This window comes from Xenopus laevis, chromosome 9_10L (genome assembly GCF_017654675.1).
Source record: "Xenopus laevis strain J_2021 chromosome 9_10L, Xenopus_laevis_v10.1, whole genome shotgun sequence".
Taxonomy (NCBI): Eukaryota; Metazoa; Chordata; class Amphibia; order Anura; family Pipidae; genus Xenopus; species Xenopus laevis.
Genome location: NC_054387.1, coordinates 35026324 through 35050404, shown reverse-complemented (window position 1 = coordinate 35050404; position 24081 = coordinate 35026324). Strand labels below are relative to the sequence as shown.

The window sequence follows — 24081 nt, the reverse complement described above, 5'->3', positions numbered from 1 at the left end:
CAATACGGATCAATAATATCTTAGTTGGGATCAAGTACAGGCTACTGTTTTATTATTACAGTGAAAAAAATAATTGTTAAATATTAGAACTATTGACCTTTCTGTCATTTGGAGCTTTCTGGATAACAGGTTGCCAGATAACAGATCCCTTACCTGTCCGGGTACAGGATCTCTTAACAGGAAGCTCATTATCCAGAATGCTCTGAATGACAGGCCAGCTACAGGCAGATAACAATATTATTTATCAGCTTGTATGGATGTGTATCTAATATTGTATATATTATAGAAAACTTTACAACTTTAAAAAGCTGTCATTTAGGTTTCTTTATTGGGTTCCTTTATTTGTTGGCTGAAGATACTCTTGTACACTGATCCTCACAAGTGTGACCAACTTATTTCAAGTGTTTGTGCTACAGTTTTTATTTTTCAGTAGCTGTTGTTGATAGGGGTAGTTAGGATTAGCCTTGCTATAAAATAGAAAAGGGTCATTCAGTACAGGTATGGGAACTGTTTTCCAGAATGCGCGGGACCTGAGTTTTTCCATATAACGGATCATTCGTAATTTGGATCTTCATACCAAGTCTACAAGAAAATCATGTAAACATTAAGTAAACCCGATAGGCTGGTTTTGCTTCCACTAAGGATTAATTATACCTTTAGGGGCAGATGTATTAAGGGTCGAATATCGAGGGTTTTATTAACCCTCGATATTCGACTAGGAACTAAAATCCATCGACTTCGAATATCGAAGTCGAAGGATTTAGCGCAAATGCTGCGATCGAACGATTCGAAGGATTTTAATACAACGATCGAAGGAATATCCTTCGATCAGAAAAACTTAGGCAAGCCTATGGGGACCTTCCCCATAGGCTAACATTGACTTCGGTAGCTTTTAGCTGCCGAAGTAGGGGGTCGAAGTTTTTTTTAAACAGGCAGTACTTCGACTATCGAATGGTCGAATGATTTTTACTTCGAATCCTTCGATTCGAAGGTCGAAGTAGCCCATTCGATGGTCGAAGTAGCCCAAAAAACACTTCGAAATTCGAAGTTTTTTTACTTCGAATCCTTCACTCGAGCTTCATGAATCGGCCCCACAGTATTGATCAAGTACAAGCTACTGTTTTATTATTACAGAGAAAAAGGAAATCATTTGAAATTTTATTTTTTATTATTTGCATAAAATTTAGTCTGTGGGAGACGGCCATTCCGTAATTCAGAGCTTTCTGGAAAAAAGGGATTCCGTATAACGGATCCCATACCTGTATTAATATTCTGCTTAGTATGTTTACCAAAATAACGAATATGTATTGCATTTAACCAATGTATTATCTAAAGGACAAAGTAAAATGACCTGCTCAAGAATGGATATTGAAGGCATTTGTAGCGTGATTTCGGTCATGCAGAAGAATTTGGAGTGCCCAATCTGGTAATTATACACTTGTGTTGTAATGCTTAATATTATACAAATCGTAAAATTAAATGCGTGTTTGTAAGCTATTGCGCAAATCTATTACTGTGGTAGCGCTCTTATCCAGATCTGAATGTTTAAGTACATCCTCCCTAAACACGCTACTTATAAATTATAAATACTGTATTTTTTGTCTATTGCCCTTTTTAGCCTGTTATTTGGTGTTTAGGGCAGCAGAATTAACTTATCAATAAAATAAAATCAGGCAGTCATTCTGTAACTTGGATGGGCAGTGGTTCTGATAATGTATGCTTGTAGGAGTTTTTATGTTACAGTTGGATGGCAAGTATTAATGCTATTTAGACATATTTTATTTCACATAGTAGTTGCTGTGTGTTTGGATTTTCCTTTCCATTGTGCCAATACAATTTTCAGAATATAAATCTAAATACATCTTTGTCCTCACTGATTGTACGTGTGACTTATTTTGTAGCTTAGAGCTGATGAAGGAACCAGTTGCAACAAAGTGTGATCACATATTTTGCAAGTAAGTACTTAAAGACATTTTTTAAGTTGATGAGGTGTACCTTTATATAAATATTCACAGCAAGTACTCCCCACTCACAGGGCTTGTTTAAATAATTTAAAAAAAAAACTTTTTAGTGTGAAAAATATAAATTTTGGTCACATATTCAGACCTTTATCAAGGTTTTTTTTGCACAATTAAAAGAAGTTTTTAAGCAAGTCCTTTGAGTGCCGAGTCATTGCCACTTGGCATCCAGGCAGATGGTGGATTTTTTGTGTATTAGGTACAATAGGACCTGTACACGCAATGGGCGAAAAGGGTAACTACATCACATCTTCTGACCAAAGATTAGAGATTGCATTCATTATGGGTGAAGGCAACTGCCCCAGTGAATTAGTTTCCTTGTGCTTTAACTTAGTCTAAGTGATTTGTTTCTCTCCAGATTTTGTATGCTACAACTTCTCAGCAAAAAGAAGAAAGGAACTGTTCCGTGCCCTTTATGCAAGACCGAAGTAACTAGAAGGTAACCCGTTTAAAGGGGAAGTAAAGTCAGTCTAAAATAGAACAAGGCTAGAAATGCTGTATTTTGTATACTAAACAGAAACCTAATAAAACAAATGATTTATGCTTTCAAAGTTGACTGCAGGGTCACCATCTTGTAACTTTGTTAAACATCTCTGCAAGACTATGCACACGCTCAGTGTGGTCTGGGCTGCTTAGATTGTCATAAATTATCAAAACAGCACAAGTCAAATAATATCTGCCAGAAGCCGATACAGCAATGAATTCAGATTAATAATCAGAATATGCAGACTGCACTGGGTCCTGTGTTATGTAATCTAATGTGGATTTTATAGTTTTTGTATTTTTAATACAAACTTTCTTCAACTCTGGAGAACCAGTTTCTGTTGCGAAATAATCCTCCAAATAGAATCCCAGTTTATCTGTTTAAATCTGGCTCCATAATCTTTGTCCCTGCAGCTGGAGTTCGAAACAGTATAGGGGATGTAAAGGCAAAAATAAAATCCAATACAAATCTCTACACATTTGCCGATTGCTTTACAGGGAAACAAACTGAGCTGCTTGAGTTCTGCATGGCTGGGAAGTAAGGCGCGGGCTCTCTCTGCTGTTATAAGTATGATTGTTTCCCTGCAGAGCAGTTAGGGACCGTCTGACAATTCATTTTCACAGCAGTAAATTAAGGGAGGATTTCACTGTATAAAGTGAGGTTTCTTATAAAAACGGTACACATTTTTTAAAGTATATTGGAGATAGGTTTCTTTTTCATTAAAGAAAGTAAAAATGGGATTTTATTTTTTTGCCTTTACATGCCCTTAAATACATTATGACTGATGTCTTTGTGCTAAAAGACCTGTTCATGCAACGCAAAACCTTCTATAGGTTATCTGTAGCAAAAAAATGAAAACATAATTTATAATTTGTTTAGTGTATACTCCTCGTTGCTTCAGGTATTTGTAGTCTCGCACTAGTGTGACTGAGGAAGGTCTTCTGTTGGGCCGTGTTGTTCCTTGGAAAATCTTGTGTATGCAAAGTATGATTTCCAAGTGCTTTGGTGGGAACGTTCAAATCAAAGATGGACACGATGAGCAGTGCAGTGATGCTTTGATTTTACAGCAGCTTAAAGTTGAAAGATGTGGATTATAATGATGTTGATTTGAGTTGGGCAGAGATGGGCTTTAAAGATCAGGGCAGTTTGGTGAAAAAGAAGCAGGCTTTTATTCTCCTTTAAATGTCTCCCATCAAAAGCCTCTTACTAGGCCTACATTCTCTTTAGTTTGTATTGTATTTTGTAGGTTTCTACAGGGGGGATGAGCCCAACAAGGCACAGGTTGACCCAACAAATTTTTCAGTCGGATTCATCTTCAAAATATTGAAATGGAGCAGTTGCTTGAATTGTAAAATTCACACAGCAGAGGGCATCAGTTATTGATATTATAAATGGCCTATTTCCGAGTGCTTAAGATTGTATAAACTATGCTTGGTCCATAAAGTCACATTTAAGGATATTTTTCCCCAAACATTTCTGATTAAGAAGTAGTTTACCGTTAGATATATTAAGGTAAAGGAGAAAAGTAGACCTGTGAGGGTGATTATATATGTATTTGTGTTTGTATTTCTTCTTAAAGGGTTTGTCCACTTTTAAATACACTAAGTATGATGTAGAGAGTGATAATCTGAGACAATTTGCAATTGATTTTCATTTTTAAGGTTTTTCAAGGTTTTTGAGCTATTTAGCTTTTTATTCAGCAGCTTTCCAGCTTGCATTTTCAGCAATCTGGTTGCTAGGGTACAAATTACCCTAGCAACATGCATCAATTTGAATAAGATACTGGAATATGAATAGGAGAGGCCTAAATAGAAAGATGAGTAATACATTGTAACAAAACCAATACGTTTGTATACTTACAAAGCATTTGTTTTTAGATAGGGTCTGTGACCCCCATTTGAAAGCTGAAAAGGGTCTGAAAAAGGCAAATAATTAAACTAAAAATAAAAACTATAAAAAAAACTATAGAAAATATTCTTAGGATTAGTCAATCTATAACATACTGAAAGTTAATTTAAAGGTAACCAATTTAATAGATTGCTCATCTTCCCCTTGAGAGGGGTGGTTCATCTTAAGTTTACTTTTAGTATAGAATGACCAGTTCTAACTAACTTTTCAACTGGGTTTCCTTTATTTTTTTGTAATGTTTTAATTATTTGTGTTCTTCTTTGTCTTTATGGCTTTCAAACGAGGCTCACTGATCCCATCTATAAAACAAACGCTCTGTAAGGCTACAAATGTATTGTAATTGCTGCTTTTTATTACTCATCTTTCTATTCAGCTCCTCCTTCAAATAAGTGCAAGGTTGCTAGGTTAATTTGGACCCTAGCAACCCAATTACTGAAAGAGAATTTCTTAATATAAAGAAATGAAAACCAATTGCAAATTGTCTCGGAATATTGCTCTCTAATTTTGTAGCTTCACCCATACTCCAGTCATTAGGCAGAGGGACAGTGCTCATTCATTTCAGGACTTTTTACAGCTACAGAACAGCTCAGATCTCTCTCTTTCAAAGGCAGCATTTCCTTTACTCCCCATAACCCCTTTCTTTCCATGTACATGAGATGGGAACCTAAATGGGTAGTGCAGTTCATGATGTTTCTGTACCAGCCAATAAGAAGTGGATAGTTTTATTGTTTATTGTAGAGCCCAATCAATGTAAGTCAATGGTGCTATATAAATACATGATAATGTTTAATAACATGAGATTCCTGTAAGAATTTAATGCCAGAAAGCTATATTGTTGAACCTTTAAATCGTAACTTTTTTTTTTAATTCAAGCACATTTGCAAGCCTAACGTTTCCATTTCTTCATCTCTTTTGCAGGAGTCTTCAGGAAAGTCACCGATTCAAACTTCTGGTTGAAGGGCAGCTGAAGATTATAAAAGCCTTTGAGTTTGACTCGGGATACAAATGTATGTACCTGTGCACTGAAAGTGTTCCAGTTTGTATGTGCTTCTTGTGTGAAACGTAGTAACCGCTAAACCAGAACGCCTGGGTGTTGGTTTAGGCTAGGGGCTACTGGATAATTCTTAATCATTAGAAAAGACTATTCATTCATGCAGCATATAAAACTGTGCAGGTTTCTTTTAGTAACTTATAAATGTCACTGACACAAATGCATATTTTAAAATAGTCTATAAAGCTCTATCTCCCAAATGTAATAAAAGGCACTAGGTTTGCCCAGGAGCAGTAACCCACAGCAACCAATAATATGCTTGCTTTTATACAGGTGACCAGTAAATGCTACATGCTGATTGGTTGCTATGAGTTACTGCTCCTGGGCAAACTTAGTACCTTTTATGACACCACCCCCAAAATGTTTAAACACAGAGTTTTGTTTTCTCATAGTCTTTCCAAGTCAAGAACACACAAAGGGGTTGGATTCCACAATCGAGGATGTCTTGGTGAAGGAAGATCAGTCCATAGTGCACTGCAAAGGTTACAGAAACCGTAAAAAAGGCGTCTTCAACAGAAAAACGTATGAAGAAACTGGAATGTTATCGGTAATTTTATACTGTATATATTGTGTGTTGTAATCGGTAACAACCCATTTCAGATTATCCACATGCTGTGTTGGATCTTCACATACAAGTGACCATGTGTAATACATACATTCAACTTTTAAAAGTTTAAATATATTATAGGGATGGTTCACCTTTATGTTAACTTGTAGTATGCTATAAAATTGTCAATTCTTAGCAACTTTTCAATTGGTCTTCATTATTTATTTATTATAGTTTTTTTGAATTTGACACTTTCCAGCTTTCAAATGGGGGTCACTGACCCCATATAAAAACAAATCCTCTGTAAGGCTTCCAGTTTACTGCTACTTTTTATTACTCCTCTTTCTATTCAGTAACTCTACTATTCATATTCCAGTCTCTTATTTAAATCAATGTGTGGTTGCTAGGGTAATCTGGACCCTAGCAACCAGATCTAGGAAAGCTGCTGAATAAATAACCATAAATAACCATAAATTAAAGCAAATCATGCTAAAAGTTATCTCAAAGGTGAACAACCCCTTTAAACTTTTTCATATAGATAGGACTGTAGTCAATTGTGGCTGTGTTAAATCATCTTAATCTAATTATCAATTAAACTTTTGATCAGGGTGATTTAGTAACTTAGGGGGCATTTACTTTTGCTCAATGTCCCTGTACTGGTTTTAGCATATAGTGTGCATATGACATTAGTCAGTTTACTGTCAAAACGTGACTGTAGTGGGAAAGTTCATTTTGAAGTTCACATTTAAGATTATGGATAGGAAAATGTCATAGTAGTGATCATGGTATAATGAAAGTCAAAAATAACACAATGACTTGATTGTTATGAAGTAAACAGGGAGTTGGACATTAACGTTGCAGTAGATCAAGTTGGATTTTGCCGGGGTTTTTCATACAGTGCCATATAATGCCATATAAATGCGCCTGTTTTTTACGCCAGTTTTTTTCGACGCAGGCGGAATTTTTTTTTTACTCTAATTTGCATATTCAAATTAGGTTTTGGTTTGACTGGGCAGAAGGATTTGCCCGAATCCTGGATTCGGTGCATCCCTAGAAAGACTGTGTACCTCTATATTTCTCAAAGCAGAAACATCATTGTTTGTTCAACTAGAATAGGTGGTATACAATAATTACTATTATCATTATGGCTTGTTAGCAATCTGTTGAGCTAGTGACTCCTGGGGGGATCCACTGTAGTCTGTCGTCTCAGATTTTCTGAATTCATAAGTAGCTGTTCTGCTTCCTGGACAGGTTTGGTGCCTCTTATTAATTCTGTTTCATATCATGTAGAATGTCGGAAAGTTTGTATGGTTAGCTGTCGATTGTTGGTGATAGAGTGTTTAAGGTAAACCAAATTTAACTATGTAACTATTTAACTATGTAACTATGTATCAAAGAATCCTTTAGTATTTTTGTCTGTTTGTCAGTTTCTACCCAGTCTAGATGGAAGATGTGATGTAATTTTTATCGTACTAGAGAGATAGGTGGAGGGACTTGGGAAAGCCATTAATGTAAAATGGCCTTCCGGGCTGCTGCCGCTAGTCTTTCTGCCAGGGTTTTTTCTGGTTTTGAGATGCTTGTGTTAGATGAATATTTGCTAAATATAGCTAGGGCTGTGATTTTAAGCCTAATGGCATATGAGCTTATTTTACCTGCCTCCCCCTACAAAATGGTGAAACTTCTCACTGCAATGTGCTTGTTTTCCTTAGAAATAGCATAAAATACACTGCATATCCTCTCAACCAGGGAACAAAATCCATTGGTAGTGATTGTTTGCCATTAAATATACTTTTGCAGGTATCCAAAGCCGAAGAGCAATTTGCTAAAGAAGTTACAAGACTGATTCCTTGCAGACAGAAGAAACCTAAGAAAGAGGCTGCACTCATTTTCAGTAATTGTGGTAAGCAGCAAATTATCATGTGCACAGCTATACACATCTAGATGTTTCAAGGGGGAAAAAACTTTACATTTAGATACTTTGTTACTGTTTTGAGGCTAAAAACTGAATTTAGCGGATAGCTTAAAAATGGATCGGTCTGTTCCAGTGTCACACAGGTTCATAGTGCTTTGAATTGCAATCAACCACTAATCCCACTTTCTTTCACCTGTTTACAAAATGCAGGTGGAGGAAAGTGGACAATCCACTGAGTGGCCTTAAATGGACAGTTCAGCTTTTTGCATTTTGCTGTGAAGTACTTCTTTAAACGGGAAATATGCCAACCCCCTACACACACACACATTGACATGAACAGGTTAAGTTGGGTCAGAAAAGGCGCATTGGCTGAGCTATCAGGAATAATAAATGTATATTATTTTTATACAGGCGTAGCTAATTTCACAGATTGAAAGGAACCTACAGTATAATATTCTATCTGTGTGTTAACGAGTCCCAAAATTTATCACATTAAAGTGGAACAAATTGAAAGAGGGGTTACATTACACTCTCAGCATAGAGAATCTTGCAAAATAGCTCATTTGAGTTATCCTGTTTTTCTTCAATCTGTGGAATCCGCTTTGTCTGTGTACAACAAAAATAGTTTTATATATCAGTTCAGATAGTGTTTATGCATCTTTTCTACATAAATGAAAAGATGTCGGAAATCGAGTTATTTTTTCTCTTTAAAGGGGTAGTTAACGTTTCAGTTAACTTTAAGTATTTTATAGAACGGCCAATTCTAAGTCACTTTCCAATTGGTTGATTTTTTTTTTAGTACTCATTTTTCTATTCAGGCCCTCTCTTATTCAAAGCAATAAATGGTTGCTAGGGCAATTTGGACCCTAGCTACCAGATTGCTGAAATTGCAAACTGGAGAGCAACTGCATAAAAAGCTAACTTAAAAAACACAAATAACGAAAAACGAATGCAAAGTGTCTTATCACTCTCTACATCATACTAAAGTTATCTCAAAGGTGGACAGCCCATTTAAGTAAAAAAACAGCAAAATTCCGTTCTGAGTATTTCCCTTGACAGTGATCTGTGAAACACTTTTAGGGTGATATTTCCATGGCTTTTACTCTGAACACTGTTTGGTCAAATATGGGAGAATCTTATATATGTGGTCCCATGTTTTGCGAATAATTCATTCTTTGCAAGGGTTTTTAGTTACAGGTTTATGATCATAAATCTAAACCTATGTTTTTGACATGAAAATACCTTCAATGATTTAATTACAAATATAGTATTACATTGGGACTGGAAGTAATTCTGGCCAGATTGGATGCATTTCAATTATAGTTTAATTACACTTTAATTAGCATTGGAGTGCTGCCACAACCATCTGCATTTTTGCCAGAACCTTATTAGTTGCTTTGTTTGTTTTCTAGTTCCTGATTCTTCTGATGGTGATTTATTGAATAAAGAAAATGGCTTGAGGTAAGCAGAGAGAAAACTATTATTGACAAATGTTTTCCCTAGTATGTGCAATGTTATGCATAGTCTTAATTTGACTTTTATTTTATTTTATTTTACTATAATTCAACCGGTTAAGGGGCAAGGGAAAACCCCCGTGTCTATACTTTTGTCGACAGAATCTCAACTGCCACCTAGGTACCTACTGTAGGTTACCAGTTGATCTTTTCAAACATGACACATCCTGGATTCTCTACACAGTTGTGTCCTCAGTAGATTCATACACATTGCTTTCAAGGACCTCCAAGTTAATAATGATTGGAAAATAAAAGTGGACCCAGTGCAGAAAAACTGCATGGCTTGTTTGTGTATAAGGGATTTTTTTTTTGCAGAATTTATGGTTTGTGAGTGGCAGTATTTTGTGGTCTTATTTCATGGAATTTGACTATTTTTTTGTAATTCTATTACAATTACAGCCATGGAAATATCACCATAAAAGTGCATTATTGTAGTATATACCATTTAGGGATGCACTGAATTCACAATTTGGTTCGGGATTCAGCCGAATCCTTGTGCCTGGCCAATCTGAATCATTATTTGAATATGCAAATTAGGGGCAGGAAGGGAAAAATTTTTATTTTTTGTCAAAAAACAATGGAAGTAAAAATTTATATGCCGAGAACCTCCAATACCAGTCAGTTGAACTGAAGAAGCTGCTCAGATGAGTAGTGAAACGTCTTCAATGATTACTCGGCAAGTCCAGTTGTTTTTAGAATTACTTTTGTTTCTTCCACTTTTTCCCTTCCGGTCCCTAATTTGCATATTCTAATTAGGATTCTAAATTGGTTCGGTAATCAGCCAGATTTGATGCATCCCTAAAACCATTGACAATTAATCCCTTATGACCCTGCAGGCGGTTGATTTAATACAGAACCCTGGACACGCCACTTAAAACATCTACTCTGTGCATATGGTCTCTCTACATGTACAAGCAGCACCGCCAAGATAAACAGGCCTAACTTATACCATTCTCGTTTGGTGTACAGCTATGTAGGAAACATTTAAGAGCCAGTGAGAATCTGGATTCCCTTGTTACAATCTGGTGGGGATAAGATACAAATGTGTCTTTCAACACAACGTATGTGTTTGGTATTAGAATGTATGGGTGTTCAGTTTCTAATAAAGTAAGAATCTGTTAAAAATAATTGTTGTCTTTTGGTTTTTTTGCAAGAAATGACTGCTCTCCACTCCACTATGAAAAAGAAGACACACAAATTCCAGAGATGGAAGAAATGGTGGAATCGGACCTAGGTGAGACAATTTCATTATGACAGTGGTTGAGGGTTGGCTGCAGGCTCTTTTGTAGCATAATCCCTACATTGATGTACACTGTATGTACAACTGTCATCTATTTGCAGTGAAGACTACTTATTACGAGAGATTTTCTAGGTTGATCCTAGACCTAGAGTTAACCTACAAATATTTTGAGTGATTTTGTAGCTGAATGTTAACATTACTATTAGTACATTTTCTTAGGTGGTCTGAATGATGTTACACGGGGTTAGTAGAGCACATATGATCTGTAGTAGATGGAAAACACACCATAAATTTAAGTTTAACCCACAGCATCCACAGTTGAGAAAAAAATATTGCAAGTGCCAATTTTCAGCATGTGTAGTACAAAAAAAAAAATAGATGTTCTAGGATTAGTTATCTGGAAACCAGTTATCCAGAAAGCTAAGAATTATAGGAAGACCATCTGCCATAGACTCCATTTTAAACAAATAATTAAGATTTTTCAAAATGATTTGTAATAAGAAGGAAATGGTAACCCATGGCTACAAATCAGATGAATGCTTTCAGTGTTGAACCTGAGCTGTCTGAAAAAAGCTAACAAGTGCAGTATCCCATAGCAACCATTAAGTTTGCTTTTAAAAGGGTCACCAGTAAATGCTACCTGCTGATTGGTTGCTAGACCTCTATCAAACTATGCCTATTTTCTTACATAACCCCCTTAGGCTTTATTAGCATGACAACACACTGGCTCAAGATTTTAGCAATGGATTTTCACATCAGAGCATGACCATCCTTGTAATATCTGCTGTACATGCCATATCTGGTTATCAACACCAGGGGGTGGTTTCTAATTTAACAGACATTCTTTGACGTCTCAAGGGTGACACAGGGAACGATGGGGTTAAGCTCCATCCTCCGGAGGCAGGACACTTACACACATGCGCACTAGCTGCAACGCATGCGTTCCAGCGCCCATTTTGAGCCAGTCCATTCGGCGCTACAAGCACTAGCAGTACACTGCCCTACTCTCAGAGATTCTTGCCAACCCCTCACTCCTCTCACTCTCTTCACTGCACTATCATGGCAGAAGGTAGGACAGGGGAGCTATTCACCAGGGCGGGGGGAGGTCTCCCTCCACAGCACAGATGAAGTACCTTGCTTGCACCAAGTGCCAGGTTAAATTACCATGGAGCCAGAAAGAGCTTCTTTGCAGGACCTGTAGTATGGGCCAGGGGACAGCTTCCGCTTCTGGGTGTCTGCCAGACCAGCAAGCTCAAGGCAATACCCAAGACCCGGGTCCATCAGTAGAGACACCACCACCTCTCTGGGTGGTCCAACTCTCTCAATCCCTTGCTTCCTTACAGGGTCTCCCAGCTATTGCATACAATTTGTGGAAGGCCCTAGCCAAGTTTCACCACAAGAATGGCGGTAAGCATAAACGCGTTGAGGAAGCAAGAGGGGACACTAATATTTAGTGGCAGTCTGAAGAATCGATCCAAGAGCAGTTTTCATCCCACTCTGAGGGTGAGCTACCTTCCTCAGACGACTCGTCTGCGGATGAGGAAGAGGACAAAAAGCAAGGCAGGGGAAAAGATACTCTACATGACATAGATGGTATTATCAAGGGGGTGCTCAAAGTTCTAAACCTGTCACCAAAACCAAAGAAACAGGGAGAAACATCTTCCCTTTTCAAGAGACAACACAAGTCTGCAGTCTGTTTTCCTGATCATGATCGGCTAACCAGTATTATCCAGGATGAATGGAATGCACCTGAGCGCAAATTCCAAGCGACAAAGAAATTTACCAGGTCAGACCCTTTTTCTAAGAAACTGGTTGACAAATGGTCAAACCCCCCAGCTGTCGACGCTCTGGTGTCCAGACTGTCCAAATCCACCACACTGCAAGTCACCGATGCAGCAGCATTCAAGGATCCTTCTGACAGGCGATCAGAGGGTTTCTTAAGGGCAATTTTTTCTTCTACTGGATCGATGCTTCAACTTTGTCTTGGTTCAGCCTGGGTCTCCAGGGCCATACAAGCATGGTCTGAGGCCCTTATTAGGGACATCCAAGAGGGTGTTCCTCGGACTGACCTGTTAACATCTGCACAGGCGATTGCTGAGGCGTCGAGTTACCTCTGTGACACCACCTTAGATGCTTCACAGCTGACTGCGCGCACCTCGGCACTGTCCATCGCAGCCCGCTGAACTCTGTGGCTGAAGAACTGGTTCGGCTGATAATAGTTCTAAGAAGGCATTAACCTCACTTTCCTTCAAGGGACAAAGATTATTCGGAGAAGAACTTGAGAAGATCATTTCCCAAGCTACAGGGGGCAAGAGTACCTTCCCCCACAAGCCAGAGGTCGATCCTTGTCAGCAAATAGGTGAGGGAAGTTTTTTTGTGGCCAAAGTGCATGCTTTACACGGCGACACAGTTCTCCACATCGCTCTCACTTTTGTGCCAAAGGCAATGGAAAGGCCGTGCCACCTGGAAGAATAACAATTCCTACAACAAGCCTTCGTCCGCATGACGGCGCACACCCTCCGGAATCGTCAGAAAGAATAGGAGGAAAATTGCTACGATTCCGGGAGGTATGGATAAGGCATTCATCAGATGCCTAGGTGCAGGCAATCATTTCAGGAGGATATGAACTGGACTTAACATCTCCCCCACCCAGAACTTTCATCATGTCCAGGGTTCCGTCAAATCCTGCAAAGGCAAGATCCTTTCTGCAGTGCATAGAGAAGATGGAGAGAACAGGCGTGATTGTGCCAGTTCCAACACTAGAGATATTCTCTGGGTTTTACTCAAATCTGTTCACAGTCCCAAAGAAGGATGGCACAGTCAGGCCTGTGCTAGACCTCAAGGGCCTCAACAAATTTATTCGAGCTGTGCGCTTCAAAATGGAGACGTTGCGGCCAGTGATCCAGGGAATGGAACAAGGGCAATTTCTGATGTCATTCGACATCAAGGATGCATATCTTACGTCCCAATTTGGCCTCATCACCTTCGCTATCTTCGATTTGCATTCAAGAACAAGCACTACCAATTGTGGCCTTACCATTCGGCCTGTCGTCAGCCCCCAAAGTGTTCACCAAACTCATCGGGGTCACAGCAGCGTCGTTGAGGCTGCAGGGAATATCTGTCACTCCCTATTTGGACAATTTACTATTGAAAGCAGTGTCACGGGAGGAGGCCAGGGAGGATCTCGACAAGACTGTGATACTTCTTCAGGACTTCGGATGGACCATCAACTGGGAAAAATACACACCAGAGCCATCAAATCACATTCCTTGGGCTGGAATTCAATACACAGACACAGATTGTCAGTCTTCCAAGGGTCAAACAGGCCAGAATCATGAATCAAATTTGGTCACTGTTATCCAATCCAAGATAGCGACAGTACACAGGGCTATGCAGGTGCTGGGAACGATGGTGTCTGCAGTCCCATTTGCACAGATCCATCTGTGTCACCTACAATCCAACATCCTCTCCAATTGGAAAGGCAGATCATTGACAAGACCTCTTCGGTTGTAGCAAACAACGCGAACGGCCCTTCAGTGGTGGCTGATATCGGACAACTTGGCCAGAGGGCAGTTATGGGCCACACCAGAGTGGACGGTTATAGCCACTGATGCCAGCCTTCAGGGCTGGGGGGGCGACATGGGACAATCGGTCAGTTAAGGGCCATTGGTCGCTCCAGGAATCCAAGCTACCGATCCACATTCTCGAGTTGAGGGCAGTGAAGTTAGCACTTTCAGTGGGCAACTCTTCTGCAGGGAAATCCGGTCCGCATCCAAAGCGGCAACGTGGCAACAGTGGCGTACATAAACCGCCAGGGAGGAACGCAAAGCCAGTTGCCAATGGCTGAGGCAAGGCAGATCTTGCCCTGGGCAGAGCTCCACTCAGTAAAGCTGTCAGCCATACATATTCCGGGAGTGTCTACACCAAGGCAGACTTTCTCAGCCCGAATCGGCTGGATCCAGGAGAAGGGGAACTGTACCCAGAGGCCTTCCAGCAACTAGTAGACAGCTGGAGTCACCCAATCATAGACCTAATGGCGTCCAGACTCAATCGAAAAGCCTCACAGTTCTTCGCTCGGTTCCGAGACCAGCTAGCCGTGGTAGTAGATGTGATGACCCAGCACTGGCAGTTCGACCTGGCATATGTCTCTTCCACTATATAGATAGGTATGCACACTCAAAGGAAGACAAGTATGGTATATTTAAAATAAAGTTTTACTTATTTATGCAAATAATACATACAAAGCCACAATGGTAGGCCTGTATAATACAATACATAAGCTTACATGGTATATACCTAACGTTTAAACATAGCCACAATTACATAACAGAAAACAGTAAGTATTACAATTATACAGCAAGGAGCAGATACACCTACCACCAGTATGAGAATGGCCCCAACGTTTCGGCGTAAGCCTTATGTCTCTTCCACCCCTTCCGATGTTGCCAAGGGTTCTCAAAAAGATGAAGAGATCAAGAACCACAGTGATTGTAGTGGCTCCATACTGGCCACTGAGGACTTGGTTCTCCGACCTTCAGGAGATGTCGCTAGCCCCACCGATTTGGCAGGATTATAGACCAGATCTTCTTCAGCAAGGGTCGATAGTGCATCACAATCCTGGCCTGTTCGCTTTGACGAGGTGGCTGTTGAGGCATCCATCTGGAGAAGTAGGGGACTAGTATAAGAAGTCATTCCAACAATGCTTAAAGCATGCAAGTTGTCTTCGTCCAAGTCATACCACAGGGTGTGGCGCATATACTCCAACTGGTGCAGTGAGACTAATTTCCCTTTCACCGACCTCTACATTCCGAGAATCTTGTCTTTCAGCAGGGTTTTCAGTTAGGTCTGAAGCTTAGCTCCCTCAAGGTCCAGGTTCCAACCTTGTCGGTCCTCTTTCAACATAAGTTGGAGAATGAAGATGCAATATGCACTTTTCTGCATGGAGTGGTTCATATAGCCCCTCCATTCCGGCCACCAGTGGCAGGTTGGGATCTCAATCTCGTACTGGAAGCACTACTCGACCCTCCGTTTGAAACGATGAGCTCAATCTCAGATACGTGGTTTACTTGGAAAGTAGTATTCCTTATGGCAATTTCATACACTAGGAGAGTGTCTGAACTCCGTGCCCTGTCATGTAAGCCGTCCTTTCTGACTTTTCATAAAGATAAAACAGTACTTTGCACAGTTCCCACCTTCCTTCCTAAAGTTGTTTTGTCGTTCCATGTGAACCAAGAGATTGTGGTTCAGAACCTAAGAACAGTAAAGAACGTAGAATCCGCAGTCTCTATGTGGTTAGGGCATTACAGTGGTACACTGACCGATCTAAGTCATTCAGAAGATCTTATTCGCTATTTGTCCTTCCTTCTGGTCCACGTTGAGGTCAAGCTGCCTCGAAGACGACTATTTCTTGGTGGATCAAAGAGGCAATCAAGCATGCTTATTCAGCGAAGGGAAGAGCACCGCCTGAAGGAATTCGGACTCACTCTACTAGAGCTGTGGGGGCCTCCTGGGCGTGGCGTAACTCTGCCTCCTTAGAGCAGATCTGCAAGGCGGCTACCTGGTCGTCTGTTCATACATTTACCAAATTTTACAACGTTGACACCTTTTCTTCTGCCGAGGCTTCCCTTGGAGGAAAGGTGCTTCAATCTGTGCTGAAATAAATTGGCACCATTGGTCTAGGCTCGTCCCCACCCTGCTGTGTTGGGGCTGCTTTGGTAAGTCCCCATCGTTCCCTGTGTCCCCCTTGAGACGTCAGCGAAAACAGGATTTTTATACTCACATTAAATCTGTTTCTCTGTAGTCGAAAGGGGGACACAGGGCTTTCCAACCAACGGCGAGCCGTCGACCCTGATCGTTTTTGGTTGTTTGAATGCTTCCTTCTTTGCTTTTCAATCTTAAGTTTATATACACCCAGACTGGAACAGTAGAAGATCCAGAAGAAGATAGCCCGGAATGAAGCTCCCTCAGTAAATGTAGCTAAATAAAGAATTCGGATTCCCTATATAATTTTAAAAAGACTTATACCGTTTTTTGGTGTCTGGGTTACAGGTCCCCTAAAAGCAGATGCCACAAATTCTTTAGGTGGTCAATTTGCTAATACAGCTACTGAATTGTAACTGCAGTGGTACATAATGAATAAAATGTCATTATCATACCTTGTGTCATTATGGGGGTGGCAGGCAATATTATAAGATACAGTTAAAGAAAAAAATTAGGCAGGATAACATAGAACACTGTACACTAAGAAGCTTTTAAACCAATAGCACAAATGAAAGAACGAGAAAAAGGCCATGGCTCTCATGCAATCATTAATTCTACTAATGACTATCACAGATGGATACAGGGATCTTCTTTCAATAACTTCCACCACTGGAAACCCTTCACTAGGTGCTCAGGGTTATACTTGTGAACAACCAGGGCACTAATCCACAACCTTTCTGTTCTGGGATTTTCTCTGCCTTGAGTTCCACACTTTTGTTGCCAACCCAGTCTATAATACAAATAATGAAAGAATTGTATTTATTCAGCAGAAGAAACTTGTTTGTAATGAAACATATAGTACTAGTGCCACCAATAGGGATTACACATGTGTTAAGAATATTGAGGGAAAAAATTATGCTGCATCTTAATTGTACAGAGTGGTACAATGCAGAGTTTGTTACACGGACATGTATATTTAGTTCAGACGAGGGCTCATTTGCAACTGAACTACCAGTTGCATCTGCTTTTCTGTATTAGGTGCAGGCACAAACTACAGGGTTCACAGAATTATCACTTGATTTGTTAAGTACTGGGCTGCCTTTGTGTGCTGAACTTGCAAATGCAACTCAGGTGCCAGGGGTGATTTCATAGGCCCCTATCATCATTGTATAGCAGTTAGTGCAGAGGAGCAATGTGTGTCACTGGTGAAGTGCAAGCAAGTATAGGACGTATGATATTAAAGGAACAGAAACAACAAAAGAAAGTGTTTTAAAGGAATAACAATACAGTGTACTGTTGCCCTCCACTTGTAAAGCTGTGTGTTTGCCTTAGAAATACAACTGCAGTTTATATAAACAAGCTGCTGTGTAGCCATGGGGCAGCCATTAAAGCAAAGGATACACAGTAGATAACAGATAAGTTATGAATAATGCCATTGTGTACCACAGAGCTTATCTGTTAACTGCTGTATATCCTGTGCCTTTTCTCCTTTTTTCAGCTTTGAATGGCTGCCACCATGGCTACACAGCAGCTTGTTTTATAAACTATAGTATTCTTTCTGAAGCAAATACACCAGTTATACCAGTGCAGCACAATAGCATTGCTTCAAAGCATTTTTTTGTGTTACTGTTCCTCTAACATTTAAAGCCTTTGCCTGTCCGCATGTAGGACCTACATTGATGGCAGACAAAGGGTTTAAAAATTTTAAAAAAAATTCCAACTCTGCTGTTGTCCTTTGGATTTTAATGGTGAGATGTCACTCTATATTGTTTTGTTTGTTTGTTGTGTGACTGGTATCAAATATCTTCTTATAACAGTATGCATGCATAACATTTTTCTTTTTCAGCTGAATGTGAATTTGCTGAAAGTGCAGGAAGCAATTTATTGGGTTTTGACGGTCCTGAAGGCATTCCTGAAATATCAGCAGAAACAAGTGTCAATGCAGCTGGTAATTGTGACTTTTATGGAAGAAAAACAGAGCAGTTCCCTAATGACCATCATTGCAGCTTCAAGCAAAATATTGCAGATGCAGAGCAAAACAAAAGAAATCAGCATTGCGGCAATGTTCCTTTTGCACCAATGGGGAAATCCAATTTAGATGAAAAGGAAACCGTAGAAACTGACTTTGATAACCAGCATAATGACTCAAACCCTGAGAATAATGACCCTTTAGGCAAAGTCACTAAACTAATGAGAAGGAGCACAGAACGGGTCAATGAGTGGTTGCTAAAAACAAATCAGGATTTCAGCACTTTGTCAGCAGAGGAAGACCCTATCCTTGATGCATTAGCTTTGCAAAATAAAGAGACCTCTGACAAAAGATCTTGCTCCTCAGATGACTCTGAATTAATGCCTGTACTTCATAAACATGCTGAGAAGGGTATATCAGGTGGTGGTTTTGACAAACCAGCAGTTGGCGTAAAGGACAAAATATTCTGTAAAGTCTACAAGAGAGAGAGAAAAGCTATGCCTCCAAATAATATAACCTGTGTAGCTGAGGTCCATCATGATAGTGCTTTAGAGACTGGCAAAGAAAATATGACTCTGGAATATGGCACAGGAATGAGTCATTTAATGTCCAAACGGAAAATGGTCTACAGTCTAAATCCTGAAAACACTTCCAAGAAGAATGACCTAGCTAACATAAATGGAAGCATTAATGTTTTTCCTGACTGTATATCTGATGCCAATTTAGAGCTGGAGGATAAATCAGAGGCTGACTCTAATTCTGCTGATGCATGTCAGTCTGACATAGTTCATTCCAGTAATACTCAAATTAAACAACAGTGTGTGGAATCTTTGGCAAATGCAGGTGAAACCAGAAAAAAGCAAGAGTTATCTTGTGAACGAAGCCAAGAGGAAAAAGACTTTACTCAGTCTGGTGCATTAGGACCTAAAACACGCTCACAGCAAAGTCCTTACGGGCACTCGGAGCTACATATAGAAAGTTCTCAAATTAGTAATGAGCCAAGTAATGTAACAAAGCAGGTGGAAGTGAGACGAAGCAGAAGGCTTTTGATGTTGCCAAAAGGACCAGGAAACAAATCAAATTCGAATGCAGTTAAGGAAATGAATGAACAGGAGAATATTGCTCAGATTCCAGAATTTCGGGTGAAAGAAACAAATAAAAACAATGAGATTTCTGATACAGTTCCTTCACAACTTAAAAAGAAAGACACATACTTCCCACCTTGCACTTCTGAAGATACTGGTGAATTGGAGAATGGGATTCCTGTGAGAAAAATCAGTGATCAGAATGCCTCTTTAGATAATCCTATAGACCCCTGTAAGGATGAATATTCGGACACCTTGCTACATGTTGCAGGGGATAATGTGCAGCCTGATTACATGGAAACTGAAGAGTCGGAACTGGAAACCCAACACATAGTAAAAATGTTTAAAACTTCTAAGCGGACATCCTTCATATTAGAGTCCAAGGAAGCAGAAAATGAGAATAGGGTAAACTCTGCTGTGGAGATTTCGCAGGTCGAAACTTCTAATGAGTTGCCTAATGTTGCTGAATGCAGGCACACTTCTCTGTTAAGTTCAGCTAAAGAACAAAGTGGTGCATTGCTGAAACAGGGCAGCCCCAGTAGTGAGCCTAAAAAAACCAGCCCAATACACATGCTCAAAAAAACTGAATCAAAACATAGCAAAATGTCCCGCAACAGAAGAGGGAAAGTTAAACCCAGTTCTAATTCTGCTAAAAATACTACTGGCCAGCCAGACAATTTAAACAACCCCACCCAGGGGGTCACTGGTAGCCTATATAATAAACAAGTAATGAGTGATTGTCCTATGAGGCCCAATGTTGATGAAGAACATACAAATGCATCAGCTAAAGGTAGCCAAAGTTCAGTGGCTGATAAATCCACAGCACATTCTAATGTCAATACTGACTTCATATCTGATATTAATTCTGCCACTCCTGATGGATTGTTGCATTACATGGATAAGGCTGAAGGAAATTCAAGCCCATGGGATACAACCAGAGACAAAAATGCAGCTCTCCTTGAGAGTTGTCTTCCTTCTGCCTATGGATCAACAGGGGAAAAAACTCCTATACCAAAGGTACAATCATCAGAGGAAGGATCATCTCAGGGTCTATTTAATCAAAAGCCAAAGTGCTCATCCTCCGGTAAAGCAGATCAGAAGAATTCTTCTAAGAATCCAGGTAAATCTCAGCGTAGGATCTTGTCAGATTTCAGCGGCAGCAGCAATAACGGAAAATGCAGTTCACAGGAGATGCTGTCAAAGGCAGCCTTTCCTTCTCTGAGTCAAGAATCGCAGTGTTCCGTGAGCTTGTTCTCCACACAGTCAAATATGTCTCAGCAATCTGTAGATGAAGACCACAAACAAGATGTGCTCCAGGATGAACTAGTCAGTCCAAATAAAACCAAACGGACAGCCATCAGTGGTACAGAAGAGACACAGATTTCTCCCCTTCGGGACCAGTATCAGAATCCTGATATAGGTATGTTTTATTTTTGTATTTCAACAATTTCCTAATAATAGATCAGTATTTGTCTTTTACTATTAAAATCAATGTGGGAGGCCTACTCTGCATGCTGGTCATTCCAGAGGCAATTGATGTGTTCTCCTATTTTCTTGCCGTTTACCTGGTACCTAGGAGGGCATATTTTTGCCTATCCTCAAGACAGTCTCATTGCCTCCATGGCCTGAGCATATGCCACCCAACCAAGGAGATGTGGTTTGAAAATTTGTTGGCGGTCATGATGAGGTTGTGCAAGTACATTTCATCGGCATCTGATACCTAAGAGATTATTTTTCCCTATCCTTTAGGACTGTCTGATTTCCTCCATGGCATGGGCATAATGTAAACCACCCATATTTGATTATATTTAACTAAGGGGTATGGTTTGCATTTGTGTTGCCAGTCATTATGGGGTGATACAAGTACATTCCAGGCCCTGGTACGTGGGAGGGTAACTTGTGCCTACCTCCCTGGCCCAAGCACAATGTAAGCCATATTAAAGATTATGCTTCTAAGGGGGTATGGTTTTAATTTTCCTTTTTTTTTTTCTTTTTTTTTTTTGAGACACACCTTTAGCAAGAACAGTGTTGTTTTCTTTGTCTCCTGTGGTACATCAAAGCATTAACATTGTGGAGCATGTGTCTTTTTCAAATTGGATTAAGATAGTCTAAGATAGTCTTAGGTGAACATTGATATTTACAGTTTTCTTTATCTAATCCTGTTAGCAAAATAATTGAACACATTTTCCACAAGAACAAATTGTTTAACTTTAGGATGGGACAAGCTGAACTATTTTGCACAGAAAAAGAAAAGGTAGGAAGTATACTTGCTCACATTGTTCTTCTGAGCACCCTTGCAGTCTATTTTCATTTGTTCTTTAAAAACCATAGTTAGCACTCCCTTGTTCTCTGGTCCTTTTGGCAGTCTTACTTTTTCCCCCAAAGTAAGTGAGCAAAAGCATCCTGTCCAGGGCCAGATAGAGTTAGTCTGTAGGCAAGTGGCTGTAAGTGCACTTCTGAAATCCTCAGTGAGGCAATGGGTAAAGTGAAGTCTCATTAGTGATGCTCCTGCAAGTTCACCTAACCTTCGGACTGCTAGGCTGGAAGCCCTGAGAGATTGTTGCTTAGCAGTGTCTCCTATTTAGCATTGTATACAGCGCCGATTCGTACCTTAGGGCCGCCTGAGGCGGCTCCTGCAATGCTGCCCCCCTCGCCGACTTACCTGTCGGGAGGGGAGGCAGGAACACTAATGCGGAGAGCGCAATTGCGCTCTCTCGCATTCGTAAAGCCGAATTTCCGGTTTAAAAACCGGAAATTCGGCTCTTAAAGGTGCAGGAGCGGCTTTTTGCCACCCCTGGAAACCGCTCCGGCGTTGCCGCCTGAGGCGAGCGTCTCCGCTCGCCTCATTGGTGGCGCGCCCCTGATTGTATAACTGCTAATGCATTTGAAACCCTTTTTAAAACTAGAAAACGTAAACTGCAAATGTTTCCCCATACACATTTCCCAGGAATCTCTTGATGACCTCTATTTAGTATGGACAAATATGGATTTTGATGACTAACCTCTAAAGGTTCATATGATTATTGGACCTTCTTGAATGTCATTTTTATTTTTAACTCTTATAAGTATAATTAATTTGATCTCTGATTTATACCAGAATGTAAACTTCCAAGTGTCAAATCACTGTACCTCTTTCCCATATGCTGCCCAAAAACGATCTCATAAGTACCTCTTATATTGATATCAATATATGATACTATTTGGATGACCCTCTTTATCATATATGATCCATGCATACCTGTTCTTGTGTAAAATCTTGGTAAAATGAATAAATAAATGTGATGTTGGCAAGAGCTTCAGACACGCCTGTAAGGATCCATATAAACCATAGAAATTATTATAACATAAAATGTGATTATTTTAGTCCTTTAATTCTTCCAGATGAAGCATCAGAATGTGAGAGTGAAGCAAGTCATACAGGAGATTCCTCTATATTGTCTTCACAGGATGAACTCCTGAACACCCAGGTATGTATTCAAACACATGTTGCAGCTTATCAGAACCTGGCCTAGTATGACATGTACAGGTAGAGTATCTGTTATCCACAAAGCTGTTTTCCAGAAAGCTCTGAAGGCTATCTCCTATACACTCCATTTTAAACAAATAACTCGAGCTTGTAACCTTGCCCTATTTCAGTGCACAACTAAGGCCCTATTTAGTGTAGTACACAGGGCCACCATCAGTAGCTGCTGCAGTTATGGGCCCTGTGGCAAAAGAGAAAAAAGTGTATCTTGCGGGTAGTGGAGGGGCAGGGTTTTGCGATAACTGGTGTGATCTAGACAATCGGTGTAGTTGTGCTTGCACAGGCCATTTTTTTTTTTTTATTGAGGTCCAATTCTTCTTTTTGGCAGGGCCTTCTGCCCTAACCAATAGGTTAATAATTGGGGCTTCAAGATAAATTCGCATTATGGGGCCCTGTGAGTTCTGATGGCCGCTCTGACAGCACAGTTTAGCTCTCCAGTACAACAAACTTATTGCAGCAGAATTCAGAGATGGCAAGTTGTGACTGGGTTGATTGGCCGGCCAAGCTTCTATTGTTGACATTGTAGAAGAGGCAAATTGAAGGGTCTTAAGTTTTACTTTTTTATTTTTTTTAAAGCCCCCAGATTTATTATTTGATCAGAATTGGTACCTGGTAGGCAGACAACCACATCAATGCACCAATGTAATTCTGGCTCAGAATCTGTACCAAATCTTCTAACTTGGCTGAGTAGTATCTGGTGATTTTCAGATAGATATCTGTTGGGATTACAATTCCATTGTCTTAGTTAACATATTGACATTTGTTTGACATGTTCTTATACAGCAACGGAATTACATGAAGGACAGCTTAAAGAAACTGCAGCAAGAGATGGCTGCATTGGAAGCAGTACTGGGGCAGCATGGGACCCAGAAACTTGAAGCAGAGACAACATGCATCCCTTCATCTGAGCATGTCACAGAAATGCCGGAGGCTCCTGAAGAAGAAGAAGAAGAAGAGGAGACATATCAAGGTAAAGTTGCATAAACTGAAGTGTAGTGACTCCTAGTCCAGCAATGTTACAATGAAAACCCATCTTCTTTCTTGGTATGTGTGATGAGTATTTATGCTTTATACACTCACGCATATGTTTTAGAAAAGTGTGCATTTACACACTTTCTTTAGTGTATTGT

The 24081-nt window shown here is 40.0% G+C and overlaps 1 protein-coding gene across 2 annotated transcripts in view; it reads left to right on the top strand.

The window, feature by feature from the left end:
- The window catches only part of brca1.L (breast cancer 1 L homeolog), a 55651-nt gene that overhangs the window by 1367 nt on the left and 30203 nt on the right, over window positions 1–24081 (top strand). For both annotated transcript variants that reach the window (XR_001933029.2, NM_001090779.1), the window contains 11 exon segments: window positions 1336–1426; window positions 1902–1955; window positions 2377–2457; window positions 5329–5417; window positions 5854–6008; window positions 7806–7908; window positions 9333–9381; window positions 10589–10668; window positions 18221–20848; window positions 22810–22895; window positions 23735–23921. Coding sequence is in view for 1 of the 2 variants with exons in the window: in NM_001090779.1 (NP_001084248.1) it covers window positions 1347–1426; window positions 1902–1955; window positions 2377–2457; window positions 5329–5417; window positions 5854–6008; window positions 7806–7908; window positions 9333–9381; window positions 10589–10668; window positions 18221–20848; window positions 22810–22895; window positions 23735–23921 (3592 nt within the window). In the remaining variant the exon portion in view is untranslated.